Here is a 21,829-nt window from a genome sequence, read left to right on the forward strand (position 1 = left end):
TTGCTTATTATATATAAATTCAGATATTCATGTCAGGTTGAATACAGGGTTTTTCTGGCAGAAATAACCAGTACTATGAACACAATCCAATTGGGACCTTAGCACAGGGTGGAATTTTAGCACTTGGCACCCCCCCCTCCACGCCAAAATCCCAATCTGGATTAGGAATTGAGCGGGCGGGCGGGGGGGGGGAGTAGAGCATTCTGGCGATTTTTGTAAGGAAAATTCTGCAAACAGCATTATCAACATCCCACGTAATTGGTCCCTTAGATCACTCTTAGACAATACACTCAGTGCAGTGCAGAGCAGCTTATATTTTATGGCATCACAGACACTGCTAAAGCTAGTAAACGAGGTACTAATTATTCCTTATACAAGCAGGGCTGGAGCTTTATTGTGGTGCATTCCCGGAAAGCAACCACATCTTAGTTCTAGATTAAGGAATGTTTGTCCTACACAGCACTTCAGACAATAGCAAGGAATTCATTACAAAAGATCACACATGTCAGAAGCCCTATATTTTTTTCCACCTGCATATCAAAAAAATGATACTTAATGCAACAAACAAAATTAATTAACACAAACCCTGATGCCAAAGCTGTTGCTTTGAATTAACAAAAAGAACTGGAGTAGAGCGGATCACCAAGTCCAACATTCTGGTGGAGTTTGTGCTAAATAAAAAAAAGTATTTGGGGGCACTTTCCATGCCCGTTCAATCCCTTTTAGTAGCGGAGCCCTTAGCATGGAAATCATACTTGTCCAAAGCTATATGGAAAGCCATATTTGGAGGGATGGAAGGGGTTAGCTCCATGCTGTAGCAAAACTTCTAACACTATCACAAGAAACCCTTTCATTCATAGCATCTATGGGCTTGAAATAGTATTTTCAAAGAGCATCCGTGGACTGGAAATTTCACATTGAGGGATATTTTGCTTTTGTTTTTTCCTCATTCTTTGCTTAACTGAAAAACAATAATAAATTATTTTTAAAAAAGGAAATTGGAATCTACTCTTGCCATTTAACTTTGCAGTATCTTATGTACTTTGTCTCTTGCTTCTGTAATGAGTTTTATAAGATTTCATGAGATTAATCACTTTATCTGCAGCTGCTGCTAAATTAGTTTGCAGTCTGATCTTTCTGCATCTATGAGGCACTTTATCTTCCCACTGCTAAACTGAAATGTGTTTAGTTTTGTTTTATCTGGCTTTTGACATATTGCACTCTCTTGGCTCTAGGCTTTTGGATTTGTGCTCAGTTTTTTCACTAGATGCTTGTGCAATTTTAAGTTGCATCAGCTCAGAAGGAAGAAAAGCACCCAACTGAAGTTATTACAGGCAGGGGCAGATTCAGTAAAGGGAGGACTGACAAGCTGGTTAAGAGTGAAAGGGAAGTTGAAGGCTATTCCTTCTTCTTCCCCTTCCCCATCTGGTTATGGGAATTAGTTTATCAATACCTTTTGATGTGAATATGTGGTTCCATTCATTTTTTTAAAAAAAGCATTCCAAGGACCTCGAGGTTAGGCAACAACTAGCTGGTCACAAACATACCTTTCTTGGGTGATTGCCCTGAAACTCCAGATATTTTTGGATATCATCAATTATCTGGATCCATTTAAATCTGGTTTCAGGCCTGGGTCCTTCATGCACTGATGAATGACATGCTGAGAAAAGGTTCAGGAGAGTGTGACTGAGCAAATTCTCACTTAACTCTTGGTGGCTGTGGATAGCATTGACTGTGGTATCCTTCTGGACTCACTGTCTAGGATGAAAAATGGGGACTGTCTAGGATGAAGATCCATGACCAGCAGATGTTGTGGAGACTAGAGATAAGGATGAATAAGCTCAAAGGGGAGCTGGTAAGCCAGCCAAGGTCCAAGGGAGATAGAGCTCCTATATAGCCATTGCCAGCTCTTCTTCTGGCCAGACTTCTGTTGGGTCATCTCCCCATTCCCAGTTAGACCCTGATTGGATCTTTAGTGAGCCAAAAGCCCACATGACTGCAGAATGTCATCCATGCTCACTGAATTTAGTATGGTCTTGTTGGAATTCTGTACTCCCAAAATCTGCATGTGGGCAGAGGGCAGCCTTGCTTTCTCTCCTGCCAACTGGGCTTCGGTGCCCTGCTATATATCCATGATATTTGAATAGGCCATACACCTGTGAAATCCAATGCATGCCTACCTAAACAATGTGCCTGATATCCCAGATAAAATCCAGGGATGAACCACACAGTTGGTGTCTACATGTGTTGGATTTTAAGAGCACATACAGCATATTCAATTGTAACACCCACAAATCAACAACTAGTGCCTTCAGAAGTGTGGCAGATGCACTGAATGGATGGGGAAGGAAGAGATTGGAGAGAAATAGCAAGCTTATATCACTAGCATACATCTAGATGGGCCAAGGTGCACCATATTACCTGTAAGAATAAGTCTAGGTTTCAGAGGCAGACACTTGTGACTGGAACTAAACAGGTTTTGCAGCATGCAGCCTCATAGACATGTGGGTGGAAAGAAAGCTCAGTGATTTTCCCAGCTGACTTGGGACAACATTCCTTCCCAGTTCTCAGGTATGTTGATGATCAATCTGATTACAATCATGCAAGCAATACCTTGTCCATCCATCCACCCCCATGGCTCCCTGTAGAATAGCATCTCTTCCTGTTTCCCAATTCCTAATTCTTTTGCGTGTCACTAGTCAAGACTCAATAGGTGGGGTTCTTCTTCCTCGCCTCCACCCAGACTTAGACCTTGGGCACTGAGTAAAGCATTCAGACCAACAATTAGTGGAATCTCAGTCAGCCGCTAACATCAGAGTTCAGTAGTCCTCAGGGATCCTTTCAGGCATATCAGAGCTCTGAGACATAACTGTGGCAGTTGCTGTCGTTTTTGCCAACAGCAGTGACAGACCCTGGGGTCTCAAATTTCAGAAGTTCCCTGTGTGTCACCAAAATTGGGGGGGGGGGCAGCCTCTCATGCTTCATTCTAAAGCATAGTTTGGTGCCCCTGAGGCTCTGTGCTCAGTGCGAACTGGTCACACACCCCTAAATCTGCCTCTGCCAACAGTATAAGGTCAGATGATCAGGAGGCCAGATATTTCAGAATAATTGATGTTAATGTTATAAATTACAACCAGGGCTTAGGCAAAAGTGCACACACAAAAAGTTAAATGCACTTGGCAATTCTTCCTGTGCCATTTTTTAAAAACAGAGCTTCTTCATGTTGATTGCTTTATCCCACCTAACGGGGATCATCACACAGCATGATAACATTATGAGCATGATACCATTATGATGCTACAGTGATGCCATGAAATGCAGCTAATTTGTAGCTGCATGGTGAGTGTGTCACTAAGCCATCTCAACAAGAGCAACCCTTCCTGCTTTTGTTCTCTGTCAGCGGATGGATACTTTTGCCGCTATTAACACAACACCCTCAACATTGCTTACAAGTGATCGGCACTTTCCGGCCAATTAAACATAGTAACATAAGTGCATAAGAATAGCCTGCTGGATCAAGCCAATGGCCCATCTAGTCTAGCATTCCTGTTCTCAGTGACTAACTAGATGCCTGCAGGAAACCAAGGAGCAGAACATGAGCACGAGAGCACTCTTCTGTCCTGTGGTTTCCTGCAACTGACATGCCTCTTACCATGGAAGCAGAGCATCAACATCATAGTCATCGATGGCCTTCTCCTCCATGAATTTGCCTCTTTTAAAGCCATTTTAATTGGTGGCCATCACTGTCTCCTGGGGGAGCGAGTGCCATAGTTTGATTATGTGCTGTGCGAATAATAACTTTATTTTATGTGTCCTAAATCTTTCAAGGGACGCGGGTGGCACTGTGGTCTAAACCACTGACCCACTCTTGGGCTTGCCAATCAGGAGGTCAGCGGTTCAAATCTCCGCGACGGGGTGAGCTCCCATTGCTCGGTCCCTGCTCCTGCCAACCTAGCAGTTCGAAAGCACGTCAAAGTGCAAGTAGATAAATAGGTACTGCTCCAGCGGGAAGGTAAAGAGAGTTTCCATGTGCTGCTCTGGTTCGCCAGAAGCAGCTTAGACATGCTGGCCACATGACCCGGAAGCTGTACACTGGCTCCATCGGCCAATAAAGCGAGATGAGCACCGCAACCCCAGAGTCGGCCACGACTGGACCTAATGGTCAGGGGTCCCTTTACCTTTTAAATCTTTCAACATTCTGCTTCTTTGGATGTCTGCAAGTTCTACTGTTATGAGAGAGGGAGAAAAACTCTTCTTCATCTAATTTCTCGATGCCATGCATGATTTTATGAATTTCTATCGTGTCACCGCTTACTCACCTTTTCTCTAAACTAAAAAGTCCTAAATGCTGCAACCATTCTTCATCAAGGAGCTGCTCCATCCCTGTTATTTTGGTTGCCCTGTTCTGAACCTTTTCCAATATCCTTTTTGAGGTGAGGGGAGGCAACCAGAACAGGACTTCAAATGTGGTCACACCATAGATTTGTATAATGGCATTTTGATATTGGCAGTTTTATTTTCAATTCCTTTCCTAATTATCTCTAGCGTGGAATCTGCCTTTCTCATGGCTGCCGCCCACTGGGTTGACATCTTCACTGAGCTATCTACTGTGACCCCAAGGTCTCACTCCTGTTCTGTCACCTCCATTTCAGACCCCACAAGCATGTATGTGAAATTAAGATATATATTTTTTTGCTCCAGCATGTATTACTTTACACTTGTTCATATATAATTTCATTTGCTATTTTACTGTTAGAGTTAGACAACAAATACCCCTGCTCTGGACCTTGTGTAGAATTCAATTCACTCCACCACAAGAATGAACTTTAAAGCTTTGCTTCAGAACAGTTTTAAACACTTCGTTCTTTTGTAACATTTATATTTTGTAACTAAGTAATACATTGCAAAAATAAGCAATGATTTTCAGTTCTTATCTCTGCTCCCAAAGTGAGATATTAAGCATCTAGTAAAATCAAGTTTCTCTGTACAGGAGTGCCAACTTGAATAAAATATTGTGGGGGCCCAAATAAGCCCCACACTGCATAATCAGTCTCATGATTGAATGGGAATGTCCATCAACTTTGTGGGGGCCCAGCCCCTCAAATATTTTATTGTGGGGGCCAAAGCCTCCACGGCCCCTAGGAATTGGCTCCTAAGTCTTTATATGTCTTTAAAAAAATTGCACTGTATCTGACTGGTTGCCTCTGCCTGTTGCAAGCAACCTCCAGGTAAATAGACTTCCACAGGTTCTCTTTAGTTGTGTCTTGTGATGGGTCATGAGATGAGCCACAAGATGTTTGGCTCATTTACAATGGGAAAACCCTACCTCTGTGCCTAAGGCAAAAAAACCCTGCCTTCCCATACAGCATTTCTAAATACAATACTCTTAAACACATTAAACTTATAACTAACATTTACTGCCCATTCACCCAGTTTGGAGAAATCCTTTTCGAGCTCTCCACAATCTCATTTTGTTTTTGTTTTTTTAAAAAACCTGAACAATTTAGTGTCATAAGTAAACTTGGCCACCACAAAGCCCACCACTACCTTTTCACCTCCTCCCTAACCACTATTAAGATCAAGGCTAGAAGTACATATGTGTCATCCATCAAATGGTTGTGGAAATAAAAGAATATGTTATGCTCCACTCAATTAAATTTAATAATTCTAGATGTCAGATGTCCAGGGACAAGCAGGTTGGTCCAGCAGAGGCAGAGCTCTCTGGGAGGCAATCTGAGGGCTTTGCTGTTAAATTGTGGAGCAGTGAGTTTCCAGCAGCCTATTTCTGTTCTGCCTGACAGAGACTGAGAAGAGGATGGAACCAATAAAGCTAAAGGAACCCAGTGAGTTACACTTCCAAGTGCAGCAGGTGGTGTGTATGGCTATAGCCTCACATCTACCTTGCAATTCATCAATAAATTTTCATTTTCAGCTATTGGGTCAGCCTCAGTTAGCAAGAATACAGTTCCAGTCCTAAATTGTCCCAGTCCTAAATTTTATACAGTATTCCAGGCCATGAGATCATTCATTTAATATTGTATAATTTAATTTTTTCTCATAATCCTGTGAATCAGCAATGTCTCTCAATTTAGCTTTGGACTCAGATGCCAGCACCTTGCTATGTCAGCCTACCAAATGTTGCAAAAAAACAAGCTTAATAACTTTCCATTTTAAAACATTCTGCATTAGAAGTTATTTCAACTGTTTACATGAATAAAGTCTTCTGCTTTCTTCTGGTTCTTTTCACCTCACACTTTTTTTCCATTTAGAGCTTGCTGCATTTAAAAAATAAAATAAAATATTAAGGCCAGGGCACATCCTTTCCAACCTTTTTACTGGCACAACTGGCACATTTTACTGGCACAATTTGTTTGCGCAACACCTTCCTATTATTCAAGATGCAAATCTGGCTTCACATAAAATGAGGCTTGGAGATGTTGCTGATCACAAGCTTCCAGTAGCGACATACAAGAGACAACTTGCCAATTACTGTAATCGACGGTCATACTCTTTGTTACTATAGTCTCCCTGAAATCCCACAGACATCAGAGACTATGCCACCATTATTTGGAGGTAAATGGTTTACAGGGAGCAGCTGAAATATCACCAAGTATGGTGGTATCTAACTAGTGACAGATGCCCACAGAGGCATTTTCATACACTCTCCCAAGGCTGGGTATTTGTTAGAACTCCTGGAATAAAAATAAACAGAAACAAGTAGAACCTGCAGCAAAACGTTGCCATGTGGAACATTCCACTTTCAGCTGGCCAATCATGCCCTTTTCCAGGAAACTCCATTCTATTTCCACTACCCCTAGTTTCCTTCCACTAAGAGAGGACTCCCTGGAAAAGACCCTGATGTTGGGAAAGATTGAGGGCACAAGGAGAAGGGGATGACAGAGGTCGAGATGGTTGGACAGTGTTTTCGAAGCTACCAACATGAGTCTGACCAATTTGCGGGAGGCAGAAGAAGACAGGAATGCCTGGCCTGCTCTGGTCCATGGGGTCACAAAGAGTCGGACACGACTAAACGACTAAACAACAACAACAATCCCTCATCAGTCAGCATCCTGTGATGCTGAGTATGCTCAGTTCTCACTGAGCTGTTGGGGGAGCTTTCCCATTAGGTCCCCCCCCCCACAAGCCTAAGATACAGTGGTGCCTCGCAAGACGAAATTAATCCGTTCCATGAGGCTCTTCGTATAGCGGTTTTTTCATCTTGCGAAGCAAGCCCATTGACAGTTTAGCGGATTAGCGCTATTAGCGGTTTAGCGGCTTTTAGCGGATCAGCTGATAAGTGGCTTAGGGCTTAGGAAAGGGGGGGAGGGGAAAAACCCCGCAGGAACTCGCAAGACATTTTCATCTTGCGAAGCAAGCCCATAAGGAAATTCGTTTTGCGAAGCGCCTCCAAAACGGAAAACCCTTTCGTCTAGCGGGTCTTCCGTCTTGCGAGGCATTCGTCTTGCGGGGCACCACTGTATTTGTTTTTCTGCCAACGTTGGGGTTCACGCAAGCCTGCTATTGCATGTGGATGGTGCTCTTTTGGTAAATAAAAGATCTATGTTCAAAGATGCACTTCTTGCTTCATCGAGTCATCATCTCATGTTAAGTAGTAAAGATACAGTGGTACCTCGGTTTACGAACTTAATCCATTCCGGAAGTCCATTCTTAAACTGAAATCATTCTTAAACTGAGGCACGCTTTCCCTAATGAGGCCTGCAGCCGCTGGTGCCCTTCCACCATTCGGATTACATTGCGTGGCAACCCCCTTGGTTGAATAAAGACACATGACTCAAGTATTTAAGGTTAACAGGCTAAAAAAGGCCACAACTTTATTGGTTACAGATGATGAGTGGTATTGGCTTAGGCATTGGATCTAACCGACTATATCTGACTCCAGCCCATCTGCAGGGAGTCCGAGAAGGGTTAACCACCAGTAGGGGGAGTCCTGCTGATGCACATCAACTAGGAGCTCCCCCAGGGGTCACTGATAGGGGTTGTGCCTTAGGCCCTAACCTCCCTAGGCTTTGGACAGGACCACGTCCCCCGGAATCCTTTAACGGAATACCCTTCAATATGTGGGGCAGGTGATGGCACTACCTCCCCTCTTCTCCAGAAATATTCCAATGCCTAACCACCAAACCTTAAAAAGTTGTGACAATTTGCTATAAGGTAGGCGAAAACCAAGTGGCTGGTGCCAATTTGCCAAGTGGGAAAATTCCCACCAGGCCCCTCAACGGTGACCAACTGAAGTCCATATATGAAGGTCAAAAGAGATGAAAACCTTAAAGGGCGGGAGGGTGGGAAAGCCGGAAAGAGAGAGATCTCCCGTGCCTTTATCGGGTAGGCCACACCCCCGGACCAACCAGATTGGTCGGCCTGGCCAGTGACCCAGCTGGGAATCCCCCAGACACACAGGGTTGGACACCCACCTCCTGCGCACGTGGAGGGGTCGTGAGAGCCCACAACACCACCTCCTCCTTAAGGTGGAAGTGGCCTTCTTAGACCGAGGTAAACTTCTCAAGCCAGGACACTATTTTCAATTTTACGAAGTTCATAAACTGAATCATTCTTAAACAGTACTGTTCTTAAACCGAGGTACCAGTGTACTTTCAAATTGTATTTGCATAGGGCTGGGTGTAGTTTAGATCCTGCATAACACAACTTTTTCCTTCTATATGGCAATGTTTGAGCTAAGTTGGTTCTGCAGATGTAATTCTCTACTTGCACTGAATATAAATGCTGACTTGTGAGGCATGCATATAAAAATCATTCAGTGATGAGTATATTTGTATGATTATGACTCTAGGCTTCTTAAAATGACAAGGAAGCTCTCACAACAACCGAAATACTCACGCAGGTCTGCCTTCCGGAGATTTTTCATTTTTATGACCTTTACAGTGAGAAGGCTGCAAGGAGCAGGTTCTGTCTGCAGAACAAAATCAAACATGAATGATGGGTTAACATTTAGCTTTTTGTAAAGAAGGCATCTAGCTGACTTTTTACATACCACAGGATGCAGAATCGGCCCCCCTCCCCCAGCCTGGCATGGGAAAGGAGGAAGTAAGGCAAAATCGCAAGCCCATCCTAGCAAAAACTCACAGATGCCTTGCTGCAATGAGGCATTAGGTTGCACTGATGTAGCTAGAGCAGCATCAAGTTGCAACCCAAGCAAGGGAAATCTGTTCCGCCATATTGTCTGAAATCTACTTACAATAATATACACTAGCCCATGAGTGCATCTGTCTGTGCTGTTGCAGACGGATCTAGGATGGCACGTGTTGGTTAGCTTCTCTCCTCCACTCCCATCCTCCTCCTTAACCCTTTTGTATCCTTTTCCATCACTTCAGACCGGTGTACCATGTGATACACTGCATAGGTTTATAGTGCCTGGCACCTTCTACTCTAGTTATGAAATAGTGATAACGCAGATTCTTTTTGCTGCCTGAGGCAAAGCACAATATTGTGTTTCCTCTCATTCCACATATGGAAGCCAACTGAACTAGGAATTGAATCTTACTTTAACATTCATGCACATGCAGGGAGGAGGCCAAGCACGGAGCCCAGCAGCTGCATTCTACCTTCTCCTGGCACATGAGCGCCAGCATCACAGCAGCAGGGAGAGGATGCCCGCGTGGCCTGGTGGGGGCGGGTGGGATGTATCACATGACACATCACGTGATGTGCCTTCCCCAAATGTGGGGGGTAAGTCAGCGCCCCTGATAGGGGATGTGAGGTAAAGGGCCAGAGTGGAGTACAGGGTCAGGTTTAAGGTGCTGGTTTTGACCTTTAAAGCCCTATGCGACCTAGGACCCACGTACCTACGGGACCACCTCTCTTGGTATGCCCCGCAGAGGAGCTTAAGGCCCTCAAATGACAACATTTTGGAGGTCCCAAGCGGCAAGGTGGTTAGATTGGTCACAACTAGGGCCAGGGCCTTTTCAGTACTGGCCCCGACTTGGTGGAACGCTCTGTCACAAGAGAGAGTAGGGCCCTGTGGGACTTGACATTTCTGCAGGGCCTGCAAGACAGAGCTGTTCCGGCTGGCCTTTGGTTTGGGCCCAGTATGACCCTTATGTTTCCCTCCCCTTATGGTTTTGATGAGGCTGCATTTTAAATTGCATTTTAACCTGTATTTTAAATTGGTCCCCCCTCCATTATGCTTTTACTGTAATTTTACTGTTGTTAGCTGTCCTGAGCCCGGATCTGGCCGGGGAAGGCAGGGTATAAATAAAATTTATTTTTATTATTATCATTAGAGGAGGAGAAACAGTTACTAGAAGTGACCTTTCAGCTGATTATTATTGTCTTCTCACTGAACAACCTAGGCCCAAATGCATAACACATCAGATGTCATTTGCCACTGCCTTTTAGCAGCTGCCCAAATGAGCAGCTTTGGCTAGCAGACAATTTACTAACACAGCTGAGTTGGTCACACCTCGTCATGCTCTGGAGGGAGGAGTTTTCATTTCAGCAAATAGCATCCAAGTTCTTTGGCTATCGGGCCGTGTGCTAAAAAGAACACTTTCCTCAGAATTTCTACAAATGTGTCACCAGAACAAGACCCTTGAAATATATCTTTAACTCCACTTGTGAGGAAATGCAGTTAGAATTGTGGAAACTCTCCTGACCAGATAATAAACACTGATTTCTCTCCAAAATCACCATATCATGATGCATATTTCCCTCCCCCACCCAAACAAAGCACACACCTTGCCCAGAATTCTACCTTAGGCAATATTAGTCAGATGTGTGAACTCCACCTGGAGAATTTAAACTTTCCTAAGATTCTCTGTAGATATTTTATTTTGAACCTTGAATTTCATTTTAAATGAACGCTGAGGAACCTCTGGACTGTGGGTCTAATTAGGGTCACTAGTCCTCTGCATTTGACCTGGAAGGCCATTTTGGCTAAACAAGCAAACCTGCTGCTCTATATGTTGGGCAGGTAAAGATGTAGGTGGGCCAAACAGGGTTAACACATGAAGCTAGGCAAGCCCCAAGCTGATTTAACTTCAAAGAGAACTTTACACTTTTCACGTGATTATGTCTGGCAAGGTTTACAGGACAAGACTAGGTCTCCCCGTGACTCAAAATGCAATCAGTTGAAAATATGTTATGTATGCATAGATCAATGCCTTTGCACCATGATCCACCTGATACAGTGACTGTTGCCAGATAACTAAGAGCATTTGCAACATCCTGTGTGACTTCGTCACATGTCATTCTTTCTGCCAGTTGTGGCACAACTCTGGGCTGTTCCAGCAAAGTTAGTTTTCCTGGCAAGGGATAGAGCCAGACACCTCCTATTTTCTGGCAGACAATGTTTCTCATAGTAGCTATTGATGTGGAAGTTATTGAGGATGATATGACAACTACTAGAGTTTGGTATGAATGATGAGGCTGTTAATGATACCCAAGAAAGGTCAGGCAAACATTTCATTGTTATTTTATGAGGGTTATTGAGTTTGGTGGGTTGCCAGCATGGTATAAAATATCCATTCTTGGCTCTTAGATCAGCCCAAAATCTGAGAAGGGTTTGTGCTCAGAGAAATGCATATTCACTTCATATTACCTAAAGCTCTGGTTAGCCCACCAAACCGTTTGCCCTTGCCTATAACTATTGCAATAAAAGTGCTTCCCATCCATGTTCATATAGGCCACAGAAGCACTACCCCTTCCTCGATGTCCTCTCCAGTGATGCTCTAAAAACTTCTGAGGTCCTTCAGACTTTTTCAAGAACCTTTCACTAAGCATGTATAATTGGTTCATAGTTGAACCAATGACCAATTCCTTTTTTTCTGCCAGCTCTATCTCTGATGCCTTTTACAGCTGCTCTATTCAGTTTTTAGTGGCCTACATAGTGACTGGAGAGGCTGAGTTATCATATTGATAAAACCACAATTCATTGCTATGCAGCCACTTACCAACTTTCACCATTAGCCTAATCAATGGGGGCTAACCTACAGAATACAGAAGATGTCATGGATGTCATCCAGAAGGGTGACTGATCTCATTTTGTTTCTGAATAAGGTGAATTTGGATCCCCACCAGTACTCCATCAAATATACATATTTTGTAGAATTAGCAGGTGGGCCACAGCTATTTTGATATAACTTGCCACTCATCATACTATTATTTTATATGGCCAAAGCTGATCTGAGATATTATCCAATAGCATGGGGTGGGAGTGATGGAAATATACATATAATGGTTTGTTATTAATGATCCTTTCAACCCTTAAAAGTTCTGAGAAGTGCTCTGCTCCAGGTGATTCCTGGTGGAGATACTTATAGATAAATCTAGAGAACTCTTAAAATGCCAACTTTGTGCACTCTAAGCAGTTTGGGAATAACTGAATCAGGAAAATGCATGGACTATGCTTTGAAGTGGTGGCCAGAAAGTGAAAGAAAAAGAAGAATAAATCAATTAAAAGAGGATAAACACGGCTGTCAACAGAGCATCAAGCCCCTGGGCATAACTTGTAATTATTTTGCTTTATAGTGCAACTCCTCCTCCACCACCCATGTCTAAGGCAAACATAAGTACTTCCCTTGCTAATCTAAAAGTAACCTTTCTCACCATGCTGAAAATTCAGTTCCTGTGTGTTATTGGTAGATTTCTACATGTTTTTAAACAGAAACACAAAAGAAAGCTAAGAATTCTAAAGCATGAACATCTACTATTTTAATATAACTTCAGCTTTATATACACACAAAATCTGGAACTGCTGTTCTACATGGGGCTTTCCTCTGGAAAAGAAATGTGACTTTTCCCTCAGTCAGAGGCAAACTCTGCACTGCTCCCACGCTGACAACTTCAGATTATACTGTTCTGGAGGGATAGGATGCATCATCAAGTATACCTGGCCCACAAACACGAGCTCTGTGAATGTTTCATGATTGCTACATAAACTGTGCTCTAGCTGACAAGAGCTCATCACTGCCTCAAGAGCTTTAACCCTTCTCATACTTTCAGCCCAGCCACAGTCTGAGTGGATCTTTACAAATTAAACCTTTCGTGGGAATCTGACCGTTTTCTTAGCCAGCACTTATTGATCAAGATGAAGGTATAGCTCACAAATGCCTAAGAAGAAATGTTTTACAAAGCTGGAGATAGCAGAGAAAAAGCATACTAAAGAATCTTTGCAAAGACAAATCCCTACTTACAATGCCCAAACAGCTAATCAGATAAAATGGATCTGAGTTGGTATTCTCCAACTCCTTACCTGTTGTTTGCTTGAAAATGCCCCCATTGTGGCCCAGGTCTGCTAGATTCCACAACAGTTTCCCAGCAGGCAGCAATGGCTAAAGCAAGTTTACAGCCTTTAAACACAGGAGTTGTTGAGCAGGTGTTTTACGATCTAACTCACAGCTCCACCCCTGCTTAATTTCTCTCAATGTGTTGCAATCTCTTTCATTAAACTCATATGCTAAGAGCAATGATCAAATGCAGTAGAAGTCTACTTGCAGCTTTAATGAATACAAGACTGAGGGAATTTGAGACAAATCCCTTAGCATCGGACTAATAGCAAAAAAATCGACTAACTTTTTAAATTTGGGAAAGGGAGGAAAGGACCCAGAAAGGATGTGAAGAGGGCATGCTAGATTGAGATAGTTAGGAATTTTATGTCACATTACCCTTGATTCTGTGAGGTCATCTGTGTGGCAAGTTCTACAACCCCCCTAGTGAAACATTTCGAAGTTCTTAGGTGGTGTGCACCCATCCTGAGGTAAAATCCAAACCCCCATTTCTCTGGTGCTTCATGAAGTGGGGGCAGAAATACTCTCACAATTGGTAATGGTTTCCCATAAAAGCTGTATTTTGGCAGCAGTGGTAGCAACTGAGCCACCATTGCCCAAAGCCACTTTTTCAAACCAAAAGGGCTGGATAATATTGCTGCTGCTGCTCACTTCTATGGGGGGGGGGAAACACCAGGCTCCCCACTTCCCCAAATCGGTTTGCCAATTTTGGACCTCCCCTAATTTTTTGACATTGTGAAGGCTGATAGAACAGTTCAAGCCAAAGCAAGGAGGCAGCATTCCTTTCCCCCAGGAACATAGGATTATAATTGACCAAAGGGGGCTGATGATGAGGAGCTGTCTAAGGTAGTGGATACATTTCCCAGGTGAGCCTCCTTCCTCTCTCAGCAGCATACAGACTCTTAGCATCAGTGTAGAAGGAGTGTCAAAACCTTTCACAGTGGAGGAAAACACTTTTATTTTGTTAAGATGACCCAAACATTGATCTTGGGAGCTTCAGAAGCTGTGTCCTATCTTTGGCTTCCAGAATGAAAGTTGCTCCATTCTTCCATGAACACAGTTTGTTGTTTGGGTATCCGTTGTTCTTTGTTGGTTTGTGGTAGGCGAACTGCATATTGGGATTTGTAGTGAAAGACATGACAAGGATCTGGGGGAATAGGAAAGGTAGCGGAAGGCTGGAGTGTTTGGAGAAGAGCAAATTTTAGCTTTAGATTCCATTCTGTGTGAGTTGCAGGGTTCAAAAAAAAAAGCTCCTAATAAACTTGAGTCACTTCTGGATGACTTGCACAAAGTTTGTGGGGAGATAATATGGCATCAGTTATTTAATGAGTATTCATTATGATTTGTTTGTGGAAAAGTTATACAATGCCATGTCAACTGTTCATTATCCCTCACTTTCCAGCACATTTTCTCATTGCTTTTCTTTTATTAAAAAATAAATAAAAGCATATATTAAAAACCACCAGCAATTTCAAGATTTTGATGTCTTTTACTGAAGCATGTTGAGTGGTCCCCGAAGCCCCTGAGGTTTGGGCAGACTTTACCAAGACCCAGCCCATTTGTGTGCCAGGTTCTATCCTGTGGAACTCCTTGCCAATAGAAATTCAGAAGGAATTCTGCTTTCTTTGATCCACCTATTAAAAGCTGTGTTGGTCAGACAAGTATTTTGAACGACAATTTTTTTACCAGCCCATTTTTACTGATATATTATTGATGCTTTTACTGCTTTTATCATAGTATTTCATTTTTATGTTGTACATTGTCTTGTTATACTTTATAGGAAAGTGGGTTTTATGAATATTTAAATGTTATTAAATTAAATACATTGGAACAAAATATAGTGCCTGTCCTTACATAATTTGAAACATCACTAGGAAACATAATTTAGATATCCAAATACTGGCACATTACCAAGATAACTATTAAGATTAAGCTAACAAATATCATGGCAATAAACCTTTCCAAAATGACTTCTGGTACTCAGGCAGAATTAATTCACTTCCTTGCCTGGTAATAAATGTCATGAAGGCCCCCCACATTGCCATAAAGTTATCACATTTTGCAAGTCCTCTGGGCTATGGAAGCTTCTCAGCCAACCCAATAAATCACACTTTAAATCACACTTTGGGCCACCAGCCTTGCGTTGTAAATGATGATGAGTTGACGTTAGTCATGGGCTATAACACTGCTATAACACATGGGCTATAAAATTTGACAGGAACTAGGATAGCTCCACCTCCACCACCAATTGTTCCATTATATCTGATATTTCCTGAAAAACCCTTTCACCAAACACTCGGCCCAGTATACCTGAAGGAGTGTCTCCACCCCCATTGTTCCACCTGGATACTGAGGTCCAGCTCTGAGGGCCTTATGGCAGTTCCCTCACTGTGAGAAGTGAGGTTACAGGGAACCAGGCAGAGGGCCTTATCGGTAGATGCGCCTGCCCTGTGGAATGCCCTCTCATGAGATGTCAAGGAAATAAGGAAATCTGACTTTTAGAAGACATCTGAAGGCAGCTCTGTTTAGGAAAGTTTTTAGAGTTTTATCATGTTTTTAATATTCTGTTGGGAGCTGCCCAGAGTGGTTGGGGAAACCCAGTAAGATGGGTGGGGTATAAATAATAAATTATTTATTTACTACTACTACTACTTTGGGACAGCTCTATCACATGTGGTAGTCCATGTGCAGGGAATCACACTTTCTCCAAAACAATGAAGCCAAATCCTTATTGATATACCTCAGTTCTACTGGGGTATAATCCCACTGGCATCCCACCATGTAGAACCCCCCCCCCCTTTTGAAGAGGTTTTGTGGCACAAGAGACCAAATCTGTTTCAGTTGCACAAACCAAATTTGCCCCTAAATTAACCACATCTGTGAAATAGTGACTGACTGAAAGCACCCTCCAAATCCCTGATTTAAGAACACCAGTCTCTTTTCCAGTTTTAGAGACAGATTAACATCCCAGAACTCATTGTTAGCAGAGGGGGGGGGGGAACAGGCTACTTTCTCATTTGATGGTGATGTTGTGGCTGTTGTTTCCCCTCTCCCCACATCATTCCAGTCGCATAATAATGTAGAACTGCATAGCGGAGCCAGGATCAAACAGGAAGACCATGCAAGGGTCAGAGGCCAGATAGGAACCAAGGCCTTCATCTAATTCTTATCAGATAATCCCCTCACACATCCTTTGTACATGGGTTTCAGGTCATTTGGCTTCAGAATATCAAGACAAAGCACTATATTAAGTATCACACATACTTGTCCATGCAAGTTGTGGGAATATGTTAATAAAGGTGCAAAACAGCTATCTAATTGCAGCTTTGAGACTAGAAACCTGGAACTTTAGTTAAGCAACCGCGCTTAAGAAATCAGCCTGAAGGATAAAAGTAGAGTTGAGAGAAGTATCAAGAAATACAACAAAGACTGGGAGGTGTCCAGCATCCATGGGTTTGTCTTGTTTTTGTAGGCTACACACAGAGGAAAGCTTTTAAAGAGATTTGAAGATGGAACAGTAAAGACCTTATTGCCACGGTGTAAATACGCATCCCATTATCTTCATTGTCTTCATATACGTTGCCGATTTTGAAGTGCTTCAAAAACCTGCCCAGCCAGCTTGATGAGACAGGACAGTGGGACAAAAATAATGACACAGCTAGTAGCATTAGGTGGAATCCCTGTTGTAGCTCCCAGCATCCCCCGAAAATCAGTTCCAGAGAGTTGGGGGTCTCCCCAAAACAGGGTAGAAGGTGGGCTTTGGGTGGAAAGGGGAATTGCCTCCTCTTCTGTTCCATTAGCACACATATCTGCTATTTCAAAAGCCCTTCTGTGACCACAAAAATCCCACTGGATTCCATGCATTATAATCTTATGGTCTAGTCTGGCATTCAGCAACCTGGTGCCCCTCCAAATGTTTTGGACAACTCCAGTCAGCCCCAGCCAGCTGAGGTATCTATTGATGGAAGAAGAAGCACATGCTAGTGGGGGCTAAGAGGAGTTTGTTCAAAATACATAGCAGGCACCTGCTTGGCAAAGGCTAGAAGGCACATGACTTGGGGCTCATCAACACTTCATCTTATGCCATGCCGAGAAAGCATGAGTCAGAGCAGTTTCCTGCTTGCCATGCTCCTTTCCCAGGGAAAACCTGCTCTAGCTTTAAATCAGAACATGGAAAACCAACAGCAGGACAGCAGGACAAGAGGAAGTGTGGATAAGCCCTTAGTTGTATCTGGGTGGAGTTACAAGCTTCCTGTTGCTGATCTTGATGGAGAAAGACATTAAAGTTCTTTACTAGCTTCCTGTCCTCTAAACCTGGACAAGCCTCACAGAATTCCAGGCTATGCTTTGAGAGCCGAGATTTAAAAATAGATTGTGGCAGTCTCTGCATCAGAATTAGAAAAATGTTTACTAGGAAACAGATTGCTAGGTATTAACAGAAGTAAGTAGGTAATGGGATAATTGTACGGTTGGGTGATCACCGTATTTTTCGCTCCATAAGACGCACCTGACCATAAGACGCACCTAGTTTTTAGAGGAGGAAAGGAGGAAAGCCCCGTTTCTGGGAGGGGATCAGCTCAGTTGTGCAGCTTCTTTTGCAAAGGGGGAAAGCCCCTTTTTTGAGGATCAGCTCAAAGTTGTTGACCTTACTTTGCAAAGGGGGAAAATCCTGCCTTTATGGGGTTCAAATCACAGTTCTGCAGCTTCTTTAGGAAAGGAAAGGGAGCCATTTCTACAGTTTCCAAACCGATGATCTAATCAGCCAGTCACATGTCGCTGGGGAAACAGCTTCCTCAGAACATTCAACAATGGAGGCCTGGGCAAGGGGGCAGGGCCAGAAAGGGAGCCAGCGATCGACCACACATTCGCTCCATAAGACGCACAGACATTTCCCCTTACTTTTTAGGAGGAAAAAAGTGCATCTTATGGAGCAAAAAATACGGTGACTATAGAAATGCACTGAGATTTAAAAGCGCTAGAGAGCATTGAGTGCGTGTTTATCTGCTCTTCTGCTGTACAGTGGTACCTTGGGTTACAGATGCTTCAGGTTACAGACACTTCAGGTTACAGACTCCGCTAGCCCAGAAATAGTACCTCGGGTTAAGAACTTTGCTTCAGGATGAGAACAGAAATTGTGCTCTGGCGGTGCGGCAGCAGCGGGAGGCCCCATTAGCTAAAGTGGTGCTTCAGGTTAAGAACAGTTTCAGGTTAAGGAGACTTCCGGGTTGGCGCCATCGCCGAATGGCGGACTCCCTCCGAGCTCCGGAGGGAGTCTGCTCGGCAGGGGCTGGGTTCTACCGCGCCGGCGACGCGGGGACCCTCAAAAACCATGGGCGCTGAAACCCATGGGCATGGTGACTCGGCTGGCACCGTTTGCGCCCCCCCGACCACGCGAAGGAGCCTTTTTAAAGGCTGTGGAGCGGGTGACAGGGGGGGGTGGTGCTGTGAGTCCTCCGCTTCCCCTGCCGAGCGAAGCCGCATGCCATTTGGCGGAGAGCGCTGACTTCTTCCATTGAAAATCTGGACTTAAAAGAACAACCCGTGAGTAATTGGAACTTGGATTAAAAAGGGGAATAAATTTTTTCTTAAATTCGGAGCGAGCGGGGGAGGTATAAAAAGGAAGTCAACCTCCCCCCTGTTGTAGAGGAGCTAAAGCAAAGGACCTGACAACTAAGATCGAGCGCAACCTTTTCTTTTGATAAAGATATTAATTTCGCGATGGAAAATTATAAGCTGGGCTGGAGGAGAAGAGTGGAATGTGAATTAAAATACAACCCCCCCCCCGGAAGCCCCGGGAGCGATCCGTGAGAGCGCCTGGAGAGGAGAAATAGAGGTTTTGACAGCTGTCAAAGGAGCTGCCAAAACTGAAGAACAAAAAGAAAACTTTGTTACGAGGACTTTGCTGGTTACATTTGTTATAAATTGGATATAAACTGTTTAAAATAAGGAATAATAAGTTACTTTGATTGGTGGGTGAGATCGGGAATGAAACTGAGTTACTATAATCCCTCTAGAGGAGCTGTGGGTTATTACAAGTATCGCTGGCATGGAATTTGAATCGGACATTTTATCTCCTGGGAAACTGCAGAAATGGAACACTATTTTGTCTACAGAGGTCTACACACTAAAGGAGACAATAGATTTATCTATTGAAGAATGGAAGGGACTTGACGTATTGTTTTGTTCCTGAATAACAAAGCCTCTGTAGAGGAATTACAAGCTTTTTGGAATTAGAACATTTGTGCAGGAGAGCAGGGGGGAAAAAAGAAAAAAAAAAGATGAGAAGAGAGAACATCAAGAACAACAAGAAAAACAAGAATTGGACAAAGTTGGAAGATAGACCCTTTCTAAGATTGGACATTTGAAATTAAAGATGATTAAAAGATGGTAAAGATTATTAAAAAGACGGCAAAGCGGACTGGTGAAGGATTATGGCTTAGATTATGGTTCAGATGTGGGAGCTCCAGGAGACAATGGATTTGATGGACATTGGGAACGCAACCGGGAAAGGGGGGAGGGAAATTTGGAATCCAAAGGGTGTTAAATTATATTTTATTCTTTTATTAATTCTTTTATGTTAATCTGTATCTTATATTAAAGAGGGGAACTCGTGGAAGGGAACAGGTCGATTTTAGGGGATGGGGAAATATTTTTTAAATTGGGTTAATGATAATAATTTTAAAATTTGGGGTAAGAATTTGTTGAATCTATTTGAAAGAATTGGAATACAAGAGGGGGTGGGGAGGGGGAAGTCCTGGAAAGATGATATTGAAAATAAGGCCTTAAATTTGGATGTTTTTCTTTTTTTTTTTTTTTGTTATATTTGAAAATCTTTAATAAATATTATTAAAAAAAAAAAAGAACAGTTTCAGGTTAAGAACAGACCTCCAGAACGAATTAAGTTCTTTACCCGAGGTACCACTGTATCTCTCAAACAACTAAGGATTGTTTTCCTTTTATTCTAACGTGCTTGCTTCTCTATGTAATATACATTTTTCTCTTGGGGTGTATGAATCATTTGTTCGTGTGTATGCACAACTGTAATGACTGCCCTGTTTTCTTTCTTTTTAAAATGAGTTTATTGAGTTTTCCATTTAAAAAAGACATGCATATATAATGTACCATGGCAACAACAAACATGAGTAACAAAATAAACCAAGCACAGAGGAGAAAAACATCAAATGAATGAGAAAATCAAGCAGGAGGATTTAAGATTACAATGTATAAGATTACAATGTATAATTGCGCAGACAGATAATTAATTTCATTCTTTCTCAGAGTTTCTGGTCCATATGAGAATAGATTCCCCAAAATAATCTATTGTAAAAGGAGGGCTGTGTATCCCTGTATTGCAATTATACTATGATGCAGCTTACCTAAAAGAATGTGTTCCCAATATTACAAGGAAACATGGCTATCTCGTTTTCAATAAACAAATATCTTGCAGTAGGTGCTCATGGAACAACTGTTCTCTTCATGTAGATTTACAACATGAATTTGAGTAGCAGCAAAAATGACGTGCTTAAGATTGCAGCCTACGACCCTCCGCGGTGGTACTCATAATTTCCGCTTTTTTCTCCGCTCCACAGCTACACGCAAGGCTTCGACAATCTTGTTCTCATTGTTCAGGATGTTGTATTCAGTCAGTTTCACCAATCTGTCAAAATTCTCCTCTGAAAAGGTCACCTCTCTTGTAGCAAATGGGGAATGAAAGCTAGAGACATCCACATTGCCTTCTTCCATATCTGTGGGGCTGCGTTCCACACCTGTAGAAAGAACACCACCAAGAGTTTCACCAGTAAGGTTTCCATCTCTAGGCCAAAACAGCAGAGTTCATCCATTCACATTAATCTAAGAAGGGTAATATTATTGGCCTTGCTTAAATACTACATCTTCCTATAATGTACAAATACTCTAAAGACATATAAAACTCAGCATGAAATCACACCAGAGCTTGCCCAAAATAAATATGACAGCTCCAGCTGTCAGTTTGATGGGCCATTTGTTGAGAACCAGAGGCTGGCAATGAACTCACTCAAGTAAAATCACCTAGGTGGCCATTTTATGATCAGAGTCTTCCACCTACACAGCTCCCTGTGTCTCCTTCCCACTTTCCAGAGAGTCAACGGGATGGGAAACAGTGTAGACTATATTATTTGAGCGGGTGGCGCTGTAATCTAAACCACTGAGCTTCTTGGGCTTGCCGAACGGAAGGTCAGCGGTTCGAATCTGCACGACAGGATGAGCTGCCATTGCTCTGTCCCAGCTTCTGCCAACCTAGCAGTTCGAAAGCACGCCAGTGCAAGTAGATAAATAGGTACTGCTGCAACAGAAAGGTAAACAGCAGTTATGTGCACTCTGGCACTCATCACAGTGTCCCATTGCACCAGAAGCGGTTTATTCATGCTGGCCACATGACCCAGAAAACTGTGGACAAATGCAAGCACCCTTGGCCTGAAGTGAGATGAGCGCTACACCCCATAGTCACCTTTGACTGGACTTAGCTGTCCAGGGGTCCTTTACCTTTACCTACAAGGCTATTGAGCCTTGAACTAGTGCCAGCACTT

The 21,829-nt window shown here is 43.0% G+C and overlaps 2 protein-coding genes across 2 annotated transcripts in view; both read right to left on the minus strand.

The window, feature by feature from the left end:
* The window catches only part of LOC307209450 (cytosolic phospholipase A2 epsilon-like), a 39,550-nt gene extending 26,175 nt beyond the window's left edge, over positions 1-13,375 (minus strand). The window contains exons 1-2 of the mRNA XM_079964523.1: positions 13,229-13,375; positions 8,857-8,929 (exon numbers count right to left, since the gene is read on the minus strand). Coding sequence (XP_079820649.1) covers positions 8,857-8,929; positions 13,229-13,255 — 100 coding nt within the window. The 5' untranslated portion in view covers positions 13,256-13,375. The remainder of the gene's footprint in view (positions 1-8,856; positions 8,930-13,228) is intronic.
* Positions 13,376-20,317: 6,942 nt separating this feature from the next.
* LOC307209926 (cytosolic phospholipase A2 epsilon-like) overlaps positions 20,318-21,829 on the minus strand; it is a 47,130-nt gene continuing 45,618 nt past the window's right edge. Inside the window, exon 21 of the mRNA XM_079965352.1 lies at positions 20,318-21,028. Within this exon, the coding sequence (XP_079821478.1) occupies positions 20,820-21,028 (209 nt within the window). The 3' untranslated portion in view covers positions 20,318-20,819. The remainder of the gene's footprint in view (positions 21,029-21,829) is intronic.

Source organism: Podarcis cretensis (assembly GCF_951804945.1).
Source record: "Podarcis cretensis genome assembly, chromosome: 1".
Classification (NCBI taxonomy): Eukaryota; Metazoa; Chordata; class Lepidosauria; order Squamata; family Lacertidae; genus Podarcis; species Podarcis cretensis.